Here is a 17,656-nt window from a genome sequence, read left to right as displayed (position 1 = left end):
AAAGATTGTGCTGCTTCCGTTGTATCCCTGACTTATGGATCGCGAGAACAAGATACGAGAGGGTGCGACCCGTAAAGAGATATAATCATTCAATGTCGGAATTTTGGGGCATAAAAACGCATTTCGATCTGCAGAGTATAGTGGGTTGCGTAGTATAAGGGCAAGGCGCCTACCTTTTTCACCTCATTTGACTTTTGACTTGATAAACATATTTGTGACCTCTTTTCACCTAGACAACTACGAACTAGAGGCTCTTGGAAAAAGACCCACGCGTTTTCGATACTTCGTTTATCATCGAGATAGGGGCATTAACTTTCCTTTTGAAAGGGAAACTATGATACTTTTTAGCATCAGAATAGCACATCTCTGTTCCACAAATTTAGTGATAAATCTTTTTTGTCCGTTTGACAAGAAATTTCGAAGTAAAAACACACTGAATGTTTTGTACTGCTGTTGCGGCCGTTTACGTGTCCACCCCGAAGTTTATTTCACTCTCCAAGGAATCTTGCTCCACCAGGTTGTGATGCTAACTCATACGCGAGCGGGAGACTTTACGAAGATTTAAGCCTTTTTGTATCAAAGAGAATGCTGTATCGTTCGAAGTCTTTCAGCCTGTCAGCCTTATGAAATATGTCCTGTTTACAGCTCGCCGGTTTCTGTTTCAGAGTGACGTAAACATTACGTTTCTATTGACTCGGCACCTTAGCTTCCGCGGAGAGCGGAGCAAACTTCTACACAGACGACCAAACGGCCTCAAGAACAACAATAAAAATCTCCATATTCAATGAATTTGTAAACCAACAGGTCGGATATCCACCATCGTTTCCGTTGATCTGTCAAAGCTAGACGTACTTTAAATTTATACCCGTAGCTGGCAACGTTTCACGCATATTTTCTGTGATATTCACTGGGAAAAGCTTGAGTATTAAATCAGTTACGGTAAAAGTAGCGTAATGCCATTAATTTCTTAAGATAGTAAGCTGTACTGCAAAAACTGTAGGGTGCAAAGTAGTTAACATTAAATCTAAAGGTCACATGTTTTAATTTTTGCTGCTGTGCAGGGAGCATGAATGAGCGTTTATTATAACAAGTACATTGGCTCAGTAAGTTGCAATGAACACAGCGGTGAAAAAGAAAACAGTTCATTAAATTTTGATCACTAGTTTTTCCTCAAATGACCTTTTTTTTTTTTTTTACAGAAAATGCACGAAAAACGTGTCTGCAACATTGCTAGAAATTTGACATCGTCTATGAATTGCATGGCGCACCATCTTGAAAATTCCTGGCATGTTGAGAATAATTGCCGCAGTCTCAAAAGTTCTTGCGACCAGCCAGCTGCTCACAGGTTTTGACTTCCGCGAGCGCGCCGTTCAGTGGCTGCTGTTTTATGGCTATGTCTCCAGAACGATGACTCTCGGACCTGTGAATATTTGGAAAATTTTGCTTGGTTCGACGTCTCTTACCCCTACTCTGGTGTCATTATCAGACAATTTTTCTCCGCCCTGTATGGAGATGGAAGAATATGAATGGAGGTAGGAAGGAATACGGTATTGCAGTGCGTCCATTATTAGTCCGAATTATGTTGCAATGTTTCTTTGGGCATGCATGCATGTCTAAAGGAACAGGCACTGCGGTGACTACAGTATTATGAAATACATTAAAAACCATGCAGGGGCGATTCTAGAAGTCGGTCAAGGGGGGGTTCTAATGGGGGGAGGGGATTTGAGGGAATGGAATATGGCTTACGAAAAGGAGAGTTGGGGTCCTCTACCGACAACATGGTAAAATTTGGTGTTGCTTAAAATAGTTTTTGGTAACTGTTTTGGAGTTCAGGGTAAGAAATGTGTATTAGTAAATAATAATAAGCCTATTTTAAGTTAACTGATGTTTATTGGTTTAGGTAGTAAGCTATTTGCCGCTCTTATTCTTTTGTTAAAATGTGTTTGGAATACATTGCAACCTATATGGTTACATAATTATAAAAAAGTGATTGAATCTGTTGGAGTAATATATTCGCTGATTTCTGAAGTCATTTTATCCTGTGTAATATGATACTCCATGTGGGGGGGGGGGACCGTGGCCCCCATAGCCCCCCCCCCTTGTCACCGCCCCTGCAACCATGGAACGACAAAAATGAAAATTTGTGCCGGACCAGGACTCGAACCCCGAGCGGTAAGTCTAGGTTCAAGACTCGGTCCGGCACAAATTTTCGTTCTCGTTATTCCATTGTACAGCTGAGCGGGAAATCCGGATTCGAGTCCTGCTACGGCGCAGATTTTCATTGTCGTCATTCCATTATACATGTTTGTCCATGTGCGCAATTGCGAATACATTTCCTGTATTAGAAAGAAATGGAGAGAGAAAGAAATGGAGAGAAGGCAGTAACAAGTTATAGATTTGTGGCGATCTACGGGCTGCATACTCAACAGGCGAGAGCAGTGTCTTGGAAAGGCAGATCTTCGCCTTTTCTTCCAGGTCTGTCGTACAGTTTTCGTTTCTCATATATGCGCCAGTAATTGTTCCATTCATCAGTGGATCACTTGTACAAGGATGCTTGAGATGTCACGGTATTACAGTTTAAGAATGGAAGAAAGATAATTCACTTACACAGCCATTTACATACTTACACTTTTAGTATGACAATGACGGGAAAGGTAGTCGGTCTTGGCCTTATATTTGGAATCATGTCGGAATTTGCCTGAAGTAATTTAGGAAAACCACGAAAAACCAAAATTAAGATGGCTGGATGGATATCGGAGACTCCCCCCTCTCCCCTTCTCCCTCCCCCCTCCCCAATGCATAAATACAATTTTGCAAAGAACTTACTTAGTATTATAAAGAGCTAGTGCTACACTGTTCAGTCATTTCTCAATACAGATCGCCACAGGCACTACACGTTCCATACACCATTATTTCATAATGTAACAACACTCATATTATCAGCTGGTAAGAAGACAATGGCGACGTTCTTTGATTTCCATTTGATGTACTGAAACTTCGCATTTACTTATCTGAAAAATTGTGTCACTACCCCTCCACATGAGACAGATGCAGAGCTTAGAAAGAGGATGAGGTGTTAGTATTTTCTATGGCAGAATTTTGGAGTGAGGTTTTTCAGAAAAGAAAAAAAGAATCAGTGCGAAAGATTCGTGATGTGGAAAAATTTTCAGTCTACCGCTAATGTAGTAGCAGTAGTAGTAGTAGTAGTAGTTTTATTCATCCTTGAATCATTTTTACATGGTTACTGCAGCAAATTTATATATACAGTCATTTACATAGTCAGATGTTTAATTTGAGCAGCACAGGGTAGGTAGTCGGTCGTGGAAGGTACGAGAAGAGGTACTGGTGGAAATGAAGCTGTGAGAGCGGGTCGTGAGTCGTGGTTGGATAGGTCTATCTGTGACGCAACTCGGAAGGAATGAAAATTGGTAGCGCAACAGAATGAACGAACACTTAATGTGCATCTTCGTGAGCCAGGAAATTTTACCCACTATCTGTTCATGAAGATTATTTCACTTCAAAATGAGAACAGCAACCGTGTTTGTTTTAAAGACGGAGACTCACTGGTTAAAAAAAAATGGTTGAAATGGCTCTGAGCACTATGGGACTTAACTTCTGAGGTCATCAGTTCCCTAGAACTTAGAACTACTTAAACATAACTAACCTAAGGACATCACACTCACCCATGCCCGAGGCAGGATTCGAACCTGTGACCGTAGCGTCGCTGGTTTAAAAGAGACATCTTGTTTGTTCTGGAAGAGGAGTTTTCGTTTTCTTAGAAGATGAGATTTTGTTTGTCTTGCTTAGAAGGGAAGTCTTGTTTGTTTCAGCAGATTTGCCCCATTAGGATAGTAGTCTAGTTGGTTTCAGAAGAGGAGCGTGGTTTCTTTCAAAATGTGAAACTAATTTGTTTAAGAAGATAAGACTGTTTTGTTTTAGGAGAGGTACCTTATTTCTTTAGAGGGAGGAGTAATTGACCACATTAGTGTGTGTTTGTTCAAGAAGAGTTGGTGTATTTGTTGTAAATGGTTCAAATGGCTTTGAGCACTATGGCACTTAACATCTGAGGTCATCAGTCCCCTAGAACGTAGAACTACTTAAACCTAACTAACCTAAGGACATCACACACATTCATGCCCGAGGCAGGATTCGAACCTGTGACCGTAGCAGTCGCGCGGTTCCGGACTGAAGCGCCTAGAACCGCTCGGCCACCGCGGTCGGCTATTTATGTAAATGAGGGACCTTGTTGTCTCACATGACAAGTCTTGGTTGTTCTAGAAGAGGAACCTTATTGTTTCCGATAAGGTATCCTGATCATTCCATCACGTTTCAGGCGTGCCTTCGGGCAGTATTATATCTTCTTACGATATTGCGGATGATGACCTTACAACCATCCTCAAGGTGAATCGCTGTATTGTGGGTAATCAAACATTTCCAATTGAAACCGCTTCAGGAGCATCTTCATTGCCCCTGCACAATGCGGCTGAGAATTGTCTTGAAGAAGAAACCGCACGACAGTTATGTAATGTTGGCTGCATAGCTTCAGGCGAAATTTCTCACAAGGCCCTCGTACTTGGCGGGAGACACAATTTTCTAGACATATTTACGCGCTCACTGTGAGCTCAGAAATGTGAAGAGCGACGTTATGCTATCTAGGGTCGTACTAGAGACACTGCCCAACACATCTGTGCAAAGCTTTATCGGATTTTCATACTCGTTTCCATTTCGCGACCGATCGGAACTTACTTTGTGGACACCCCTCGTATTTAAAATCAGCGCACACACCACTGCAAAGTGAAAACTCATCGTGGAGGTGGTAGTTTTGAAATGCCCACAAAGACAAAATGGAGAGAAGTCTTCCGAAGTAAGAGTGATTTCAGGTGTGTCGCAGGGGAGTGTCGTAGGACCGTTGCTATTCACAATATACATAAATGGCCTTATGGATAACATCGAAAGTTCACTGAGGCTTTTTGCGGATGATGCTGTAGTATATCGAAAGGTTGTAAAATGGAAAATTGTACTGAAATGCAGGTGGATCTGCAACGAATTGACGCATGATGCAGGGAATGGCAATTGAATCTCAATGTAGACAAGTGTAATGTGCTGCGAATACATAGAAAGAAAGATCCTTTATCATTTAGCTGCAATATAGCAGGTCAGCAACTGGAAGCAGTTAATTCCATAAATTATCTGGGAGTAGGCATTAGGGGTGATTTAAAATGGAATGATCATATACAGTTGATCGTCGGTAAAGCAGATGCCAGACTGAGATTAATTGGAAGAATCCTAAGGAAATGCAATCCGAAAACAAAGGAAGTATGTTACAGTAAACTTGTTCGCCCACTGCTTGAATATTGCTCAGCGGTGTGGGATCCGTACCAGATAGGGTTGATAGAAGAGATAGAGAAGATCCAACGGAGAGCAGCGCGCTTCGTTACAGGATCATTTAGTAATCGTGAAAACGTTACGGAGATGATAGATAAACTCCAGTGGAAGACTTTGCAGGAGAGACGCTCAATAGCTCGGTAAGACCTTTTGTTGGAGTTTCGAGAACATGCCTTCACCGAGGAGTCAAGCAGTATATTGCTCCCTCCTACGTATATCTCGCGAAGAGACCATGAGGATAAAATTAGAAAGATGAGAGCACACACAGAGTCATACCGACAATCTTTCTTTCCACGAACAATACGAGACTGGAGTAGAAGTGAGAACCGACAGAGGTACTGAAATTACCCTCCGACTCACACCGTCAGGTGGCTAGCGGAGTATGGGTGTAGATGTAGATGTGAACGTTTCCGCCGTGCCGCAGGCGGGCGACATCGCGCGGCTGGAGCGCTTCCTGCGGCTGCTGTCGCCGGCGGGGCTGATCCGCGGCCACGAGTCGGTGCTGCGCGCGCGCGCCGCCGTCGCCTTCCAGCGCGGCCACTACCACGAGCTGTACGCCATCCTCGAGTCGCAACCGTTCAGCGCGCGCCACCACGCGCACCTGCAGCAGCTGTGGTTCGCCGCGCACTACCGCGAGGCGGAGCGCGTGCGCGGCCGGCCGCTCGGCGCCGTCGACAAGTACCGCCTACGCAAGAAGTACCAGCTGCCCAGGACCATCTGGGATGGCGAGGAGACCGTCTACTGCTTCAAGGTACCGCTCCGCGCTGCTCGCCCTTACTTAGCCGCGCCCGTCCGACACAGGCGACAACGCACTGGGCTCGAACCATACTGATCCTTGAATTGAGAAGTAGACGATCAAGTAGGTCGCTGCTGGGAAACGTATCCGGCGTGTAAACTGCTCAGAAAGAGTTTTCGAAGACCACGTCTCCATTAGTAAACTGGCACACCAGCTGTACTACTCACCTGCGATGATTCACTCACACTGTCGTGCTATAATACACTACTGGCCATTAAAATTGCTACATCAAGAAGAAATGCAAATGATAAACGGGTATTTATTGGACAAATATATTATACTAGAACTGACAAGTGATTACATTTTCACGCAATTTGGGTGGATAGATCCTGAGAAATCAGTACCCAGAACAACCACCTCTGGCCGTAATGACGGCCTTGGCACGCCTGGGCATTAAGTCAAACAGAGCTTGGATGACGTGTACAGGTACAGCTGCCCATGCAACTTCAACACGATACCGCAGTTCATCAAGAGTAGTGACTGGCGTGTTGTGACGAGCCAGTTGCTCGGCCACCAATGACCATACGTTTTCAATTGGTGAGAGATCTGGAGAATGTGCTGGCCAGGGCAGCAGTCGAACATTTTCTGTATCCAGAGAGGCCCGTACAGGACCTGCAACATGCGGTCGTGCATTATGCTGCTCAAATGTAGGGTTTCGCAGGGATCGAATGAAGTGTAGAGCCAAGGGTCGTAACTCATCTGAAATGTAACGTCCACTGTTCAAAGTGCCGTCAATGCGAACAAGTGGTAACCGAGACGTGTAACCAATGGCACCCCATACAATCACGCTGGGTGATACGCCAGTACGGCGATGACGAATACACGCTTCCAATGTGCGTTCACCACGATGCCAAACACGGATGCGACCATCGTGATGCTGCAAACAAAACCTGGATTCATCCGAAAAAATGACGTTTTGCCATTCGTGCACCCAGGTTCGTAGTTGAGTTCACCATCGCAGGCGCTACTGTCTGTGATGCAGCGTCAAGAGTAACCGCAGCCATGGTCTTCGAGCTGATAGTCGATGCTGCTGCAAACGTCGTCGAACTGTTCGTGCAGATGGTAGTTGTCTTGGAAACGTCCCCATATGTTGACTCAGGGATCGAGACGTGGCTGCACGATCCGTTACAGCCATGCGGATAAGATGCCTGTCATCTCGACTGCTAGTGATACGAGGCCGTTGGGATCCAGCACGGCATTCTGTATTGCCCTCCTGAACCCACCGATTCCATATTCTGCTAACAGGCATGGGTTCTCGACCAACGCGAGCAGCAATGTCGCGTTACGATAAACCGCAATCTCGGTAGGCTACAATCCAACCTTTATTAAAGTCAGAAACGTGATGGTACGCATTTCTCCTCCTTACACGAGGCATCACAACAACGCTTCACCAGGCAACGCCGGTCAACTGCTGCTTGTGTATCAGAAATCGGTTGGAGACTTTCCTCATGTCAGCACGTTGTAGGTGTCGCCACCGGCGCAAACCTTGTATAAATGCTCATAAAAGCTAATCATTTGCATATCACAGCATCTTCTTCCTCTCGGTTAAATTTCGCATCTGTAGCACGTCATCTTCTTGGTGTAGCAATTTTAATGGCCAGTAGTGTACACGTGTAACTGATACGATGGCTGTTCGGAAAGTAGGGTCCGATCCGTCGCGAAATGGAAACCACTGTATAAATCAAAAATGTTTTATTTGTAACAGTTCGCTACAACTTCTAGCTACTTAGCTACATAGTCGTCGTTCCGACTTCGAAATCTGCCTTAGTGTTGTAGCAACTTTCCCATGCCATCGTCATAGAAGGCAGCCGTCTGTGCTTTCCGCCGATTCTCTACGCTGGTCTATGGCTCGTTGTCTGTGCCAAAAGGCTGTCTTCTTAGCCAGCAGTTCATGTTAGCAGAGATGAACTTCACGCGGAGCCAATTATGGGCTGTATCGCGGGTGATCAAACACTTCCCATCGAAATCGCTGCAGGAGCATCTTCATTGCCCCTGCAGAGTGCGGACGAGAATTCTCGTGTATAACGAAACGTATGACAGGTATGTTATGTGGGTTGCATAGTTTCAGGCGAAACCTTTAACCATGGCCTCATACTGGCGCGAGTCACAACTTTCTAGCCATCTTTACATTCTCACTGTGAGCTCAGGACTGAAAAGAGTGGCGTGCCGCGATCGATAGGGCTACTAGAGACACTGCTCTACACATCTGCGCAAAGCTTCATCAGATTTTCTCTGTGGTTTCCATTTCGCCCCCAATCGGACCCTACAATCCGCATATCCCTCATATATACCAGAAAAATATTGTGTCCTTAATTTTGTAATTTAAGTAATGGGAAAGGGAGACACGATACCTATAAGTAGACAGAGAAAAAATACTATTATCTGATCATCATTTTTTCCCTTTTCATTCGTTCCAAATGCGTTTCTCTTCCTTTATTTAATAAGCTTCTTCTGGTAATGACAGGCAGGAACTTCAAAACTAGATATAAAGAACATATAAGAAGCTGGAAGTATGAAAACAGCCACTGTACCTTTACTGAACACCTGATAAAACATTGAGCAGCACATGTAAATTATTAGAGGGACATTATAGGAAAACTTTCATTTACAAATAGCCTTTGCAGCGAAGAAGCAAGTAATGAATGAGCAAATCAACATAAGCAGTGACTCACTGATCATGTTAGCCCCTTAAACAATAACAAACAGAAATGTGAAACATAACCAGAATAAATTAAGACACACATACATATATACACACAAATATCCACTCACACAGAGAATAACACATTCTCACTTTTTATTTGAAAGAAAACACTCCCATGAGCAATGACTCATTCACATGTAACAAACCACACACACACAAAACAAATTAAAATATCAAACCACAGATACAACATAAACAAAAGGCGAAAGATAGACACACACACACTACATACTTAAACACAGACATGCTAAACACACAGCGAAAAGTGCAAGCGAAGCGTTGCAATAAATGTGGGTAAAAAAAAACAACACCGGAAATCGTCCATCTGGAGACGGGGACCGAATGAACACAACTCCAGGACCACGCATACGAACTAGCAACATTGGAAATCGTCAGTAACACCAAACATAATTTAACACCACCAAAATTGTGCCACAAAAGTTGTTTCTGGTCTGAAAAAACAAGAGGAAACTAACATAATAACATATTTGTAACTTCTACATGATGTATTTACTACATATATAAAAACAAATGTATTAAGGGCCACTGACGACGCTTCATAAATAAAAGAAGCGAAACGATTAGGGCAATAAACAGACTGCCTTTCATTTAGTTGCAAAGACGGAACGTACTTCCATGAACTATTGTTTGACATTACCTCATTAAAAAAACGCAAGTTTTATATAGGGCGACTATAAATGGTTCATCCCTTTTGAAAGTTCTATGTTTTCCATTGTATTACGTGTACAAGTGTACACTGTATGAATAGAAACGTAGATCCTGCGAGTTTGTATTGTGCCCACCAGTTGGCGTTACGAGTGCAGTACCTTGACAAAATGGAGACAATGCAAGAAACATATGGAATATGCGAGATGTTTATCTATTACGACAGTGTAGCTCGCATTCACAGGAATATGGAAAAAACCGCCACGTAAACGGAGCATTGTGCGGTGATATCGACAATTTAGTGGTAATAGTTGTCTGTGTTAACAGAGAAGTAGGCCTACTCCTGGACCAAATGTGCCAGATGCAACCGCGAACAGGGTGAGAGTGAGTTTCCTACATAGTCCTAAAAGAAAACGGCAATTCCGCAGCATACTGTGTGGAAGATTTTGTGATGTCGGTTACATTTCAAGCCAACGGCCGTGCCGCAGTGGTTACACCAGTTCCCCCCATATCACAGAAGTTAAGCGCTGTCGGGCTGGGCTTGCACTAGGATGGGTGACCATCCGGTCTGCCGAGCGCTGTTGGCAAGCGGGTTGCACTCAACCCTTGTGAGGCAAACTGGGGAGCTACTTGATTGAGAAGCAGCGGCTCCGGTCTCATAAACTAACATACGGTCGGGAGAGCGGTGTGCTGACCACATGCCTCTATCCGCATCGAGTTACGCTTGTGGCTATGGATGACCCGGCGGCCGGTCGGTACCGTTGGGCCTTCAAAGGCTTGTTCGGAAGAGGTTTAATTTAAGGTTATATTTCAAACCTTGCATCATAACGCAGGAAGCACTTGAGGATGAACATTTTGCTTCCATAGTGATATTAAGCGTCGAAGCAACCTTCCATTTATCTGGAAAGGGTAATCGCTACAATGCGAAAATGTGGCACATGAACGAGTTTCGATGAACGTGTCACAGACAAAGCTGTATAAAAAAAGCACTCCGTCTTCAGGCCACGAGTGGCCTACCGGGACCATCCGACCGCCGTGTCATCCTCGGTGGTGGATGCGGATAGGAGGGGCGTGGGGCCAGCACACCGCTCTCCCGGCCGTAAGATGGTATTCTTGACCGAAGCCGCTACTATTCGATCTAGTAGCTCCTCAATTGGCATCACGAGGCTGAGTGCACCCCTAAAAATGGCAACAGCGCATGGCGGCCCGGGTGGTCACCCATCCAAGTGCCGACCACGCCCGACAGCGCTTAACTTCGGTGATCTCGCGGGTACCGGTGTATCCACTGCGGCAAGGCCGTTGCCTAGACAAAGCTGTATGGGCCGTTTTTCTTTTGCGAGAGGACTGAACGTGTCTCTTACGTTGATATGTTGCAGTTGTGGTTCTTTGTACAACTGACTGCACATTCCGAAAATTTCATCTTCCAACAAGACGAGGCTCCCCCTCTTTGGAGCAGCGTTGTTCGTCGCCACCTAAACGCCGAATTCTGCAGCCAGCGCTGGATTGGGTGCATTGATGATGATGATGTGGCTCTGTTCCGTTGGCCCCCCCTCCCCCCGCTCCTGTGGCCTTGTGACGTTCTCCTTTTGGGGTACATTGAGGACAGTGTTTACATATCCCCCAGCCAATAATATTGTAACAGCTCAGAGAACGCATCAGTGCTGCTATGATGGCCATTGGCAGACTGTTTCTACATAAGAATGGAACGAATTTTCCTACCGCTCGGACGCGTGTCGTGTGACCAGAGCGGCACTCATAGAAAATTTTTAGAGTGTGAAATGAAAACTCGGTGAGTTTACGGTTCTATTCACGCACAAATCACATTTGTACATGTAACACTCTGGATAATGCAGAGATTTGAAAACGAATGAATTATGTATAGTGTATTTTCCGACTTTCCAATTACAGTAACACCACAAGCCGATGATTCCAAGGCAGTAGAAGCACCGATGTAGATATTTGCACATGACAAAGAGAATAAATTCCCGAAATGCGTCAAGCAGTGCATTCAGAAACGTATTGTGTATTAAACCGGGGACCTAGAAACGCCGGAGAGGTTTCGTCCCGCCGTAGCCCGCAATGGTCCACAACCCCACAACAGGCCACAGAAGTCCACCCATCCCACCGCCGCCCCACACCGAACCCAGGATTACTGTGCGGTTCGGCCTCCCAAGCGCGAGTCCAATGTGCTAACCAATGCACCACCTCGCTCGGTAATGAATGAGACTAACAGGTTCCTGATCCTTACGCTACCATGCACCGCCCTTCTTTTTTAGAGTAACTGCAAACACATCAGTGAAGTCTTATTTGTTCTACAGTTGCTAAAAACATTTTAATAGAATGAGAAATCTTTCTCAACCGATTTTCCTTCATTTCTTCCAATAACCCCCTCATCACGTGATGTCCAATGGTACTTTATGCTTCATCTATCATTTCACTTCAGTCTTCTGTATAAGAGCCTCTTTCTGTACTTCATCTATCACAACTCCTACTTCTGCTTCGATAACTTACTCAGTATTTCTTCTACCATAAAATTCTTCGATATAAGGCTTCCACATTTTAAGTGAGTTCCCAGATTTTACCGTACTTTCCATTCAACTTTCGTTTTACAGACAATTAAAGAGATACTTTACCCCTCCATTTTAAATGTTCTGTCTGCTGAAATATTAAGTCTTGTCTTTCACTTTCCTGAAACGACATCGATTCCCTTATACCATCTTTATCGTTCATTTCAATCAACGAATCTGCTGTTATCCGAATTTTTCCAGCAATTATTTATTTTTTCGCAACATTGCAATATAAAACCCTGTATACTTTTCACCCTTTGTCCATATTTTGGTTTTGATTCTACATGTTTTCATCTAGAGATTTCGTTACTGTGCAACTGTATTCCAACACCCACCTTCGCTTTTTCGTAATGTGTTTGTAAACAGTTTCAGTTATGATTCATACTTTACAATAAGAAAGTCTGGGTTAATGAAGAGATTAAAGTCAGTCTGATCCCAACTAATTGTTACGGAACTCGGTCACAAGAAGAGCTTGATTTTCCTCTACTTAAACTATGTACTTTTCATTACAAGTCATGGTGTTGACAAAAAAAATTGTATCTTTTGTGACGTTTCTTTTTTATCATTAGGTCTTCACAATTTTCTCTTCGCATCGTTCATCGAAGACTTCATTGAAGACTTCCCAACTCATGTATTTCAATATACATATCACCATATTTTACATCATAAGTGCATACTGACACATGCGCTTTAATATTAGATTATCCACTGAGTACTTATCATTTTTATGCACATCGGGCGATTATTTACAAATCTCAGTTAGATTATATAGTTCATTTCCATTACAGTAACTAATTGCAGCAATTTATCACCTGAACAAAAAATTATATTCTTTCGTGTGTTTCAGTATGTATGTATAATTATTTCTCTTAATGTTCAATCTGTACCGATCCAGTTACAATTCCAGTTTATGAAGTTGTTACCTACACAGGATTTTGATATTTTAGAATTCCGTTATAAAGCTGTTACGCGTACCAATTTTTTTTTCTTGTTGACGGCTGCTATTCGATCATTTCTCTGCTGGAGATCCGAACGGGGGAGTAGCTAGGTATCTTTCGCTTCTAGAGGAACAATAATTATAGAACTCACTAAACGTAGTTATTGCATCGGTAATAAATTGTGCGTTGTACCCTTCTCCTTTGTTTCCACGTCGTACTGTATCGCTCGAACGTAGCAAGCGAGTAACACGGTTGCCGTTCCACTGATTCATATGTTACTTGTTGCTGGTGAGAGGTGCTTGATTCCCCTCTTACCGTCCATATCTGCGAGGTCTTCCCTGCTCCGCCACGTATGCATGCACTCATTAGGGTTAGCACACATTCCCGAGGGGAAGGGAAGGAAAGTGAAGAATGAAGTGCACGGATTCTATTGTCCTTACTGTCCCCTCTGCGCATATGATGTTACCCTTAGGGCAAATGTTGCCGAAGCCCATGTAGTTGTTGCTGAACAGTGGAGTGTCGGAGGACACTCGAAGACGTTACTGCAAGGCACGCTGCATATAAGGACAGATTTTTACACTATTGACAAGTTTCTTATGTCGTTCTGGAAAGTTAAGCGGGGATTTTTACAGAAGCAAACCAGTGCCTTCAGTGCCTTGTTACTACATAATGCTGATGTCCCGTGAATAACAATATGGCTTCCTACTTTGTTTTAAAGCATATAATCTACACCACGTAGTAATACAGTGCCATCTGCAACACTGCAGTAACAGCAAAAACAATAACAATTAATGATACATTCAGGTGCGAATGTTAAGGGATGTACTACCTTATATTAACTTGGCTCCAGCGACTATGGAGGGATCTTCATTACAATAGAAACCTGTCTCAGAGAGGTGTTATGATGAATTTACAGTTAGGAAATGCGCGAAACTAACTTAGAACAAGTAGTGGATTTTTAAACTGCGAATGCTTTTACGTTCTTCCCTTGCATGTGACGTTCCAATGTAGTTTTTCTTCTTATCACTTATACTGCAAAATTACTGATTTGTATACAGTGTTTACATGATAAAATTACAACTTCACAGGTTGCAACACAAATGAAATATTGGACAACATGATCACATTCTAAAAAATAAATTTACATATTTTAATACCTGATTGTCATTTGTGACAGAAATGCATCTTGTATTCGTGTTACAGGATGAGTTAATGTATCATTTTTTTTATATTGCTGGCTACGAAATGTTTGTCATTACTGAACAGTGAATTTTAAATGATTTTCATTAGATTAGGTTCTACGATGTTGTCTACAATACATAACGGCTGCTTACTGACAGAAGAACTGTACTGGGTGAGAGAGAGCAAAAGAAAGGGGAGAGACAGGCAGTGGTGGGGATAGACGACGAGGGTGTTGTAAAAATACGAGGGGCGTTCAGAAAGTAAGCTCCGATCGGTCGCGAAATGGAAACGACTATGAAAATCCGATAAAGCTTTGCACAGATGTGTTGGGTAGTGTCTCTAGTATAACCCCAGTTAGCATCACGTCGCTCTTCTCATTTCTGAGCTCGCAGTGAGTGCGTAAAGATGTCTAGAAAATAGTGTCTGCCGCCAAGTACGAGGGCCTGGTGAGAAATTTCGCCTGAAGCTATGCAGCTAACATTACATAACTGTCGTGCTGTTTCTTCTTCAAGACAATTCTCAGCCGCATTCTGCAGGGGCAATGAAGATGCTCCTGCATCGTTTTCAAATGGAAATGTTAGTTTACCCACAATACAGTCCGCAATTGTCTCCCCCTGAGTTTCATCTCTGGTCACATGAACCGCTGTCTTTGAAGACAACATTTTGACACAGACAACGAGGTGTAGGCCAGCGTGGAGAATTGGCGGAAAGCACTGGCGGCTGCCTTCTATGATGAGGCTATTGAAAAGTTGGTACAGCGCTATGACAAAAGTCTAAGTCAGAACGGCGACTACGTAGAGAAGTAGCTGAAAGGTGTAGCTAATTGTTAGAAGTAAAACATTTCTGATGTTCACTGTGGTTTCAATTTGGCAATCAATCGGAGCTTACTTTCTGAACAGGCCTCGTATATTATCTGCAGGGCTCGACGTGAGGTACTTCTGTCAATAGGTTCTAACGTCTAGTCTGAGGCCTTCGACATGAACAGAGGCACATTAAACTAGGTTTCCTAATTGATAACTTCATGGCCACTATCGATCAGTCAGCTTAATTGCATTTATTGATTTAAAATTCGCCGTTATTTCTTACAAATACCCATTTCAAACGTGCTAACATCGCAATGGAAGCCTCGAAGGTGAATCTGGGCTTTGGAAACTACGTTAGCTTGCGAAGAAAACTGTTGTAACACTGTCGGCAAATTTTACCACTGATTTTCGATACATTTCAATGTTTTCGTATACTTAAAAAAGCTGCTACAGTTATTATAAAAATCTTTTTAGGAAATATATCTACTGTTCATTAATTATTATTTCATTAAAGCAAGTCGCCGCAGTGACAGCTGAGGCATATGCGCAATGATGTTTCGTGCGCTCCCTCACACTGCCATGGAAATAGATGAGATTCACAGAAAAAGTGTTCTATTCGTCAAAGATTTTACTTTGAGATCATCACAAAATTTCTTAAGAAATTCTTAAGAAACACTTAAGTGCCCGGCAGAGGGTTCATCGAACCACTTTCAAAAAAATTCTCTGTTATTCCACTCTCGAACAGCGTGCGGAAAAAACGAACACCTAAGTCTTTCCGTGTGAATTCTGGTTTCCCTTATTGATATAGACCGAGATATGACTAAACTAGTATCGTTCAGCAGCATCCAGATTTCTAGCACAACGTAATTAAGGAATCTACCAAAATAAATGTGTTGGAAAACTTGGGAAACAGGGACGGAGGTTTCAAATCGGATCCGGCACTCAATTCATTAAGATTTCGTGGACCAGCTCAATCGACAGAACCAGCAAAACGAACTAATGGCGAGATGGCCTAGAAAAAAAAAGTGCGTTAAAGGGCAGAAGGGGAGAAGAAGTCTGTTTCAACAATATATATGGTCGGGGTGGAGGCCAGACACTGTTCACACGTAAAACCATAACGGCAGCACCTGAAGAAGACCATCATGTCTGCCGTCTAAATAATAAGCACGAAGTTCAACTGCCATGTCTGCTGGAAACCGATCTACCATCAAATTTTGCACTGGCATAAAACACTGAATTTGGAAGTACATTAAATTGCAATACAATTTTCAATATATATCACAACGGGGAGAGGCCTCGACTAATTCCCTGCTTGTTAAAATTAACAGTATTTTTCACATATTTAACGCATCAATAGCAACGATTCGTGTCCGTCTAGGTTGTGCGTTTAAATACTTGGTGCATCTACCAATAATTTAATCTCAAAACTATCGTGCTTCGTAATTAAATCATTCGTTAGTAACGAAATATTGTTTAAAGGGCGTCAGAGGAAATGCATGTTCAGTGGAGTCTCGGAAATGGTAAAGATAGGTGTTGATGACTTCTTAAGCTTTATAGGCTGTATGTCACCTTATTGTATGATGCAGTGATGGAAGTCTGTATATATGCAGTGTGAAATGAGTTGACCGGGTGTTACGAAATAGTGTTAGCTTGTACAAATAGTATGCGCCACTTGAAGAAACAACGAAGAGGAACAAAGGACAACGCAGTCGTTAAGTGCTTTAATGTTCTTTCCATAAACTGCTCCTTAGTACTTTTTTATTTGTGTTTAAGGGAAGTACGGTTCACTTCTCTCTCAACGTTTGGGTACCATCTATATGATGCTGGGATAGAGGTTCTTGACTTGAATTAACTTAATTTGTCAAGAAGTAGCGGCATGTGAGAGGCAAGTGAAAAAATAGCTTTGGTCTGTTGCATTTAACGACAGCAGTACAAATATTTCATAACTATCTTTAGTTTACTGTACAAACGGTGTCATTAATGAACTAACCACGACACCAACAGTGTGTGCACTCAAAGTGGGGCACGTTATTATTGTTATTTAATGTAAAACTTTGTGACTTATCATTGAGCATACAACAATCACGTTAGTACGATCTTAATTACACAAATATATGCAATTCAGAATTCAATCACTCTTGATTATCTTATGGAATATAAGAATCGCTGAGGTTTTGGTGCTAGAGAACTGGGTGTGATTCCTGGACTGTCATTTATTGTATAAATATATGAACAAAGTAACTAAACCACTTTTAGGCATAGATGCGTTTTGCTTTGTTGTACTGTAACATTACAGTTCAGACTTCAGTAAAACATGGAGACTTACAACATGTGAAACATTCAACTGTATGGTCTCCATGAGTGCCCAGTGGGAGTGATACTCATGGCGCTTGAAGGTCAAGGTGTGTATTTCGAGTAATTCCAGTACAGGTTTTGGGAATGGGGAAGTGTCTTGCTGGCAATATTGTCAAAATCAGCTTCATTGAAAAGAGATCTCCTATTAACCCCAGAGGTCCAAGTTAGTCGAAGTTCTTGCCACGTAAACATTCATGTGACAGCTGTCACCCATTTCGCAATAGATACTAGGAGCTATAGCTCCGTGGCCGCAGCAGTTG

At 42.9% G+C, this 17,656-nt stretch overlaps 1 protein-coding gene and 1 pseudogene across 1 annotated transcript in view; one reads left to right on the top strand and one right to left on the bottom strand.

Moving 5' to 3' along the window:
* Window positions 1-5,767: 5,767 nt before the first annotated feature.
* The window catches only part of LOC124775172 (homeobox protein SIX5-like), a 157,692-nt gene continuing 145,803 nt past the window's right edge, over window positions 5,768-17,656 (top strand). Inside the window, exon 1 of the mRNA XM_047250015.1 lies at window positions 5,768-6,136. Within this exon, the coding sequence (XP_047105971.1) occupies window positions 5,768-6,136 (369 nt within the window). The remainder of the gene's footprint in view (window positions 6,137-17,656) is intronic.
* On the bottom strand, window positions 10,738-10,855 carry LOC124727761 (annotated as a pseudogene).

Source organism: Schistocerca piceifrons, chromosome 1 (assembly GCF_021461385.2).
Source record: "Schistocerca piceifrons isolate TAMUIC-IGC-003096 chromosome 1, iqSchPice1.1, whole genome shotgun sequence".
NCBI classification, from domain to species: Eukaryota; Metazoa; Arthropoda; class Insecta; order Orthoptera; family Acrididae; genus Schistocerca; species Schistocerca piceifrons.
This window is presented reverse-complemented; position numbering and strand designations above follow the sequence as displayed.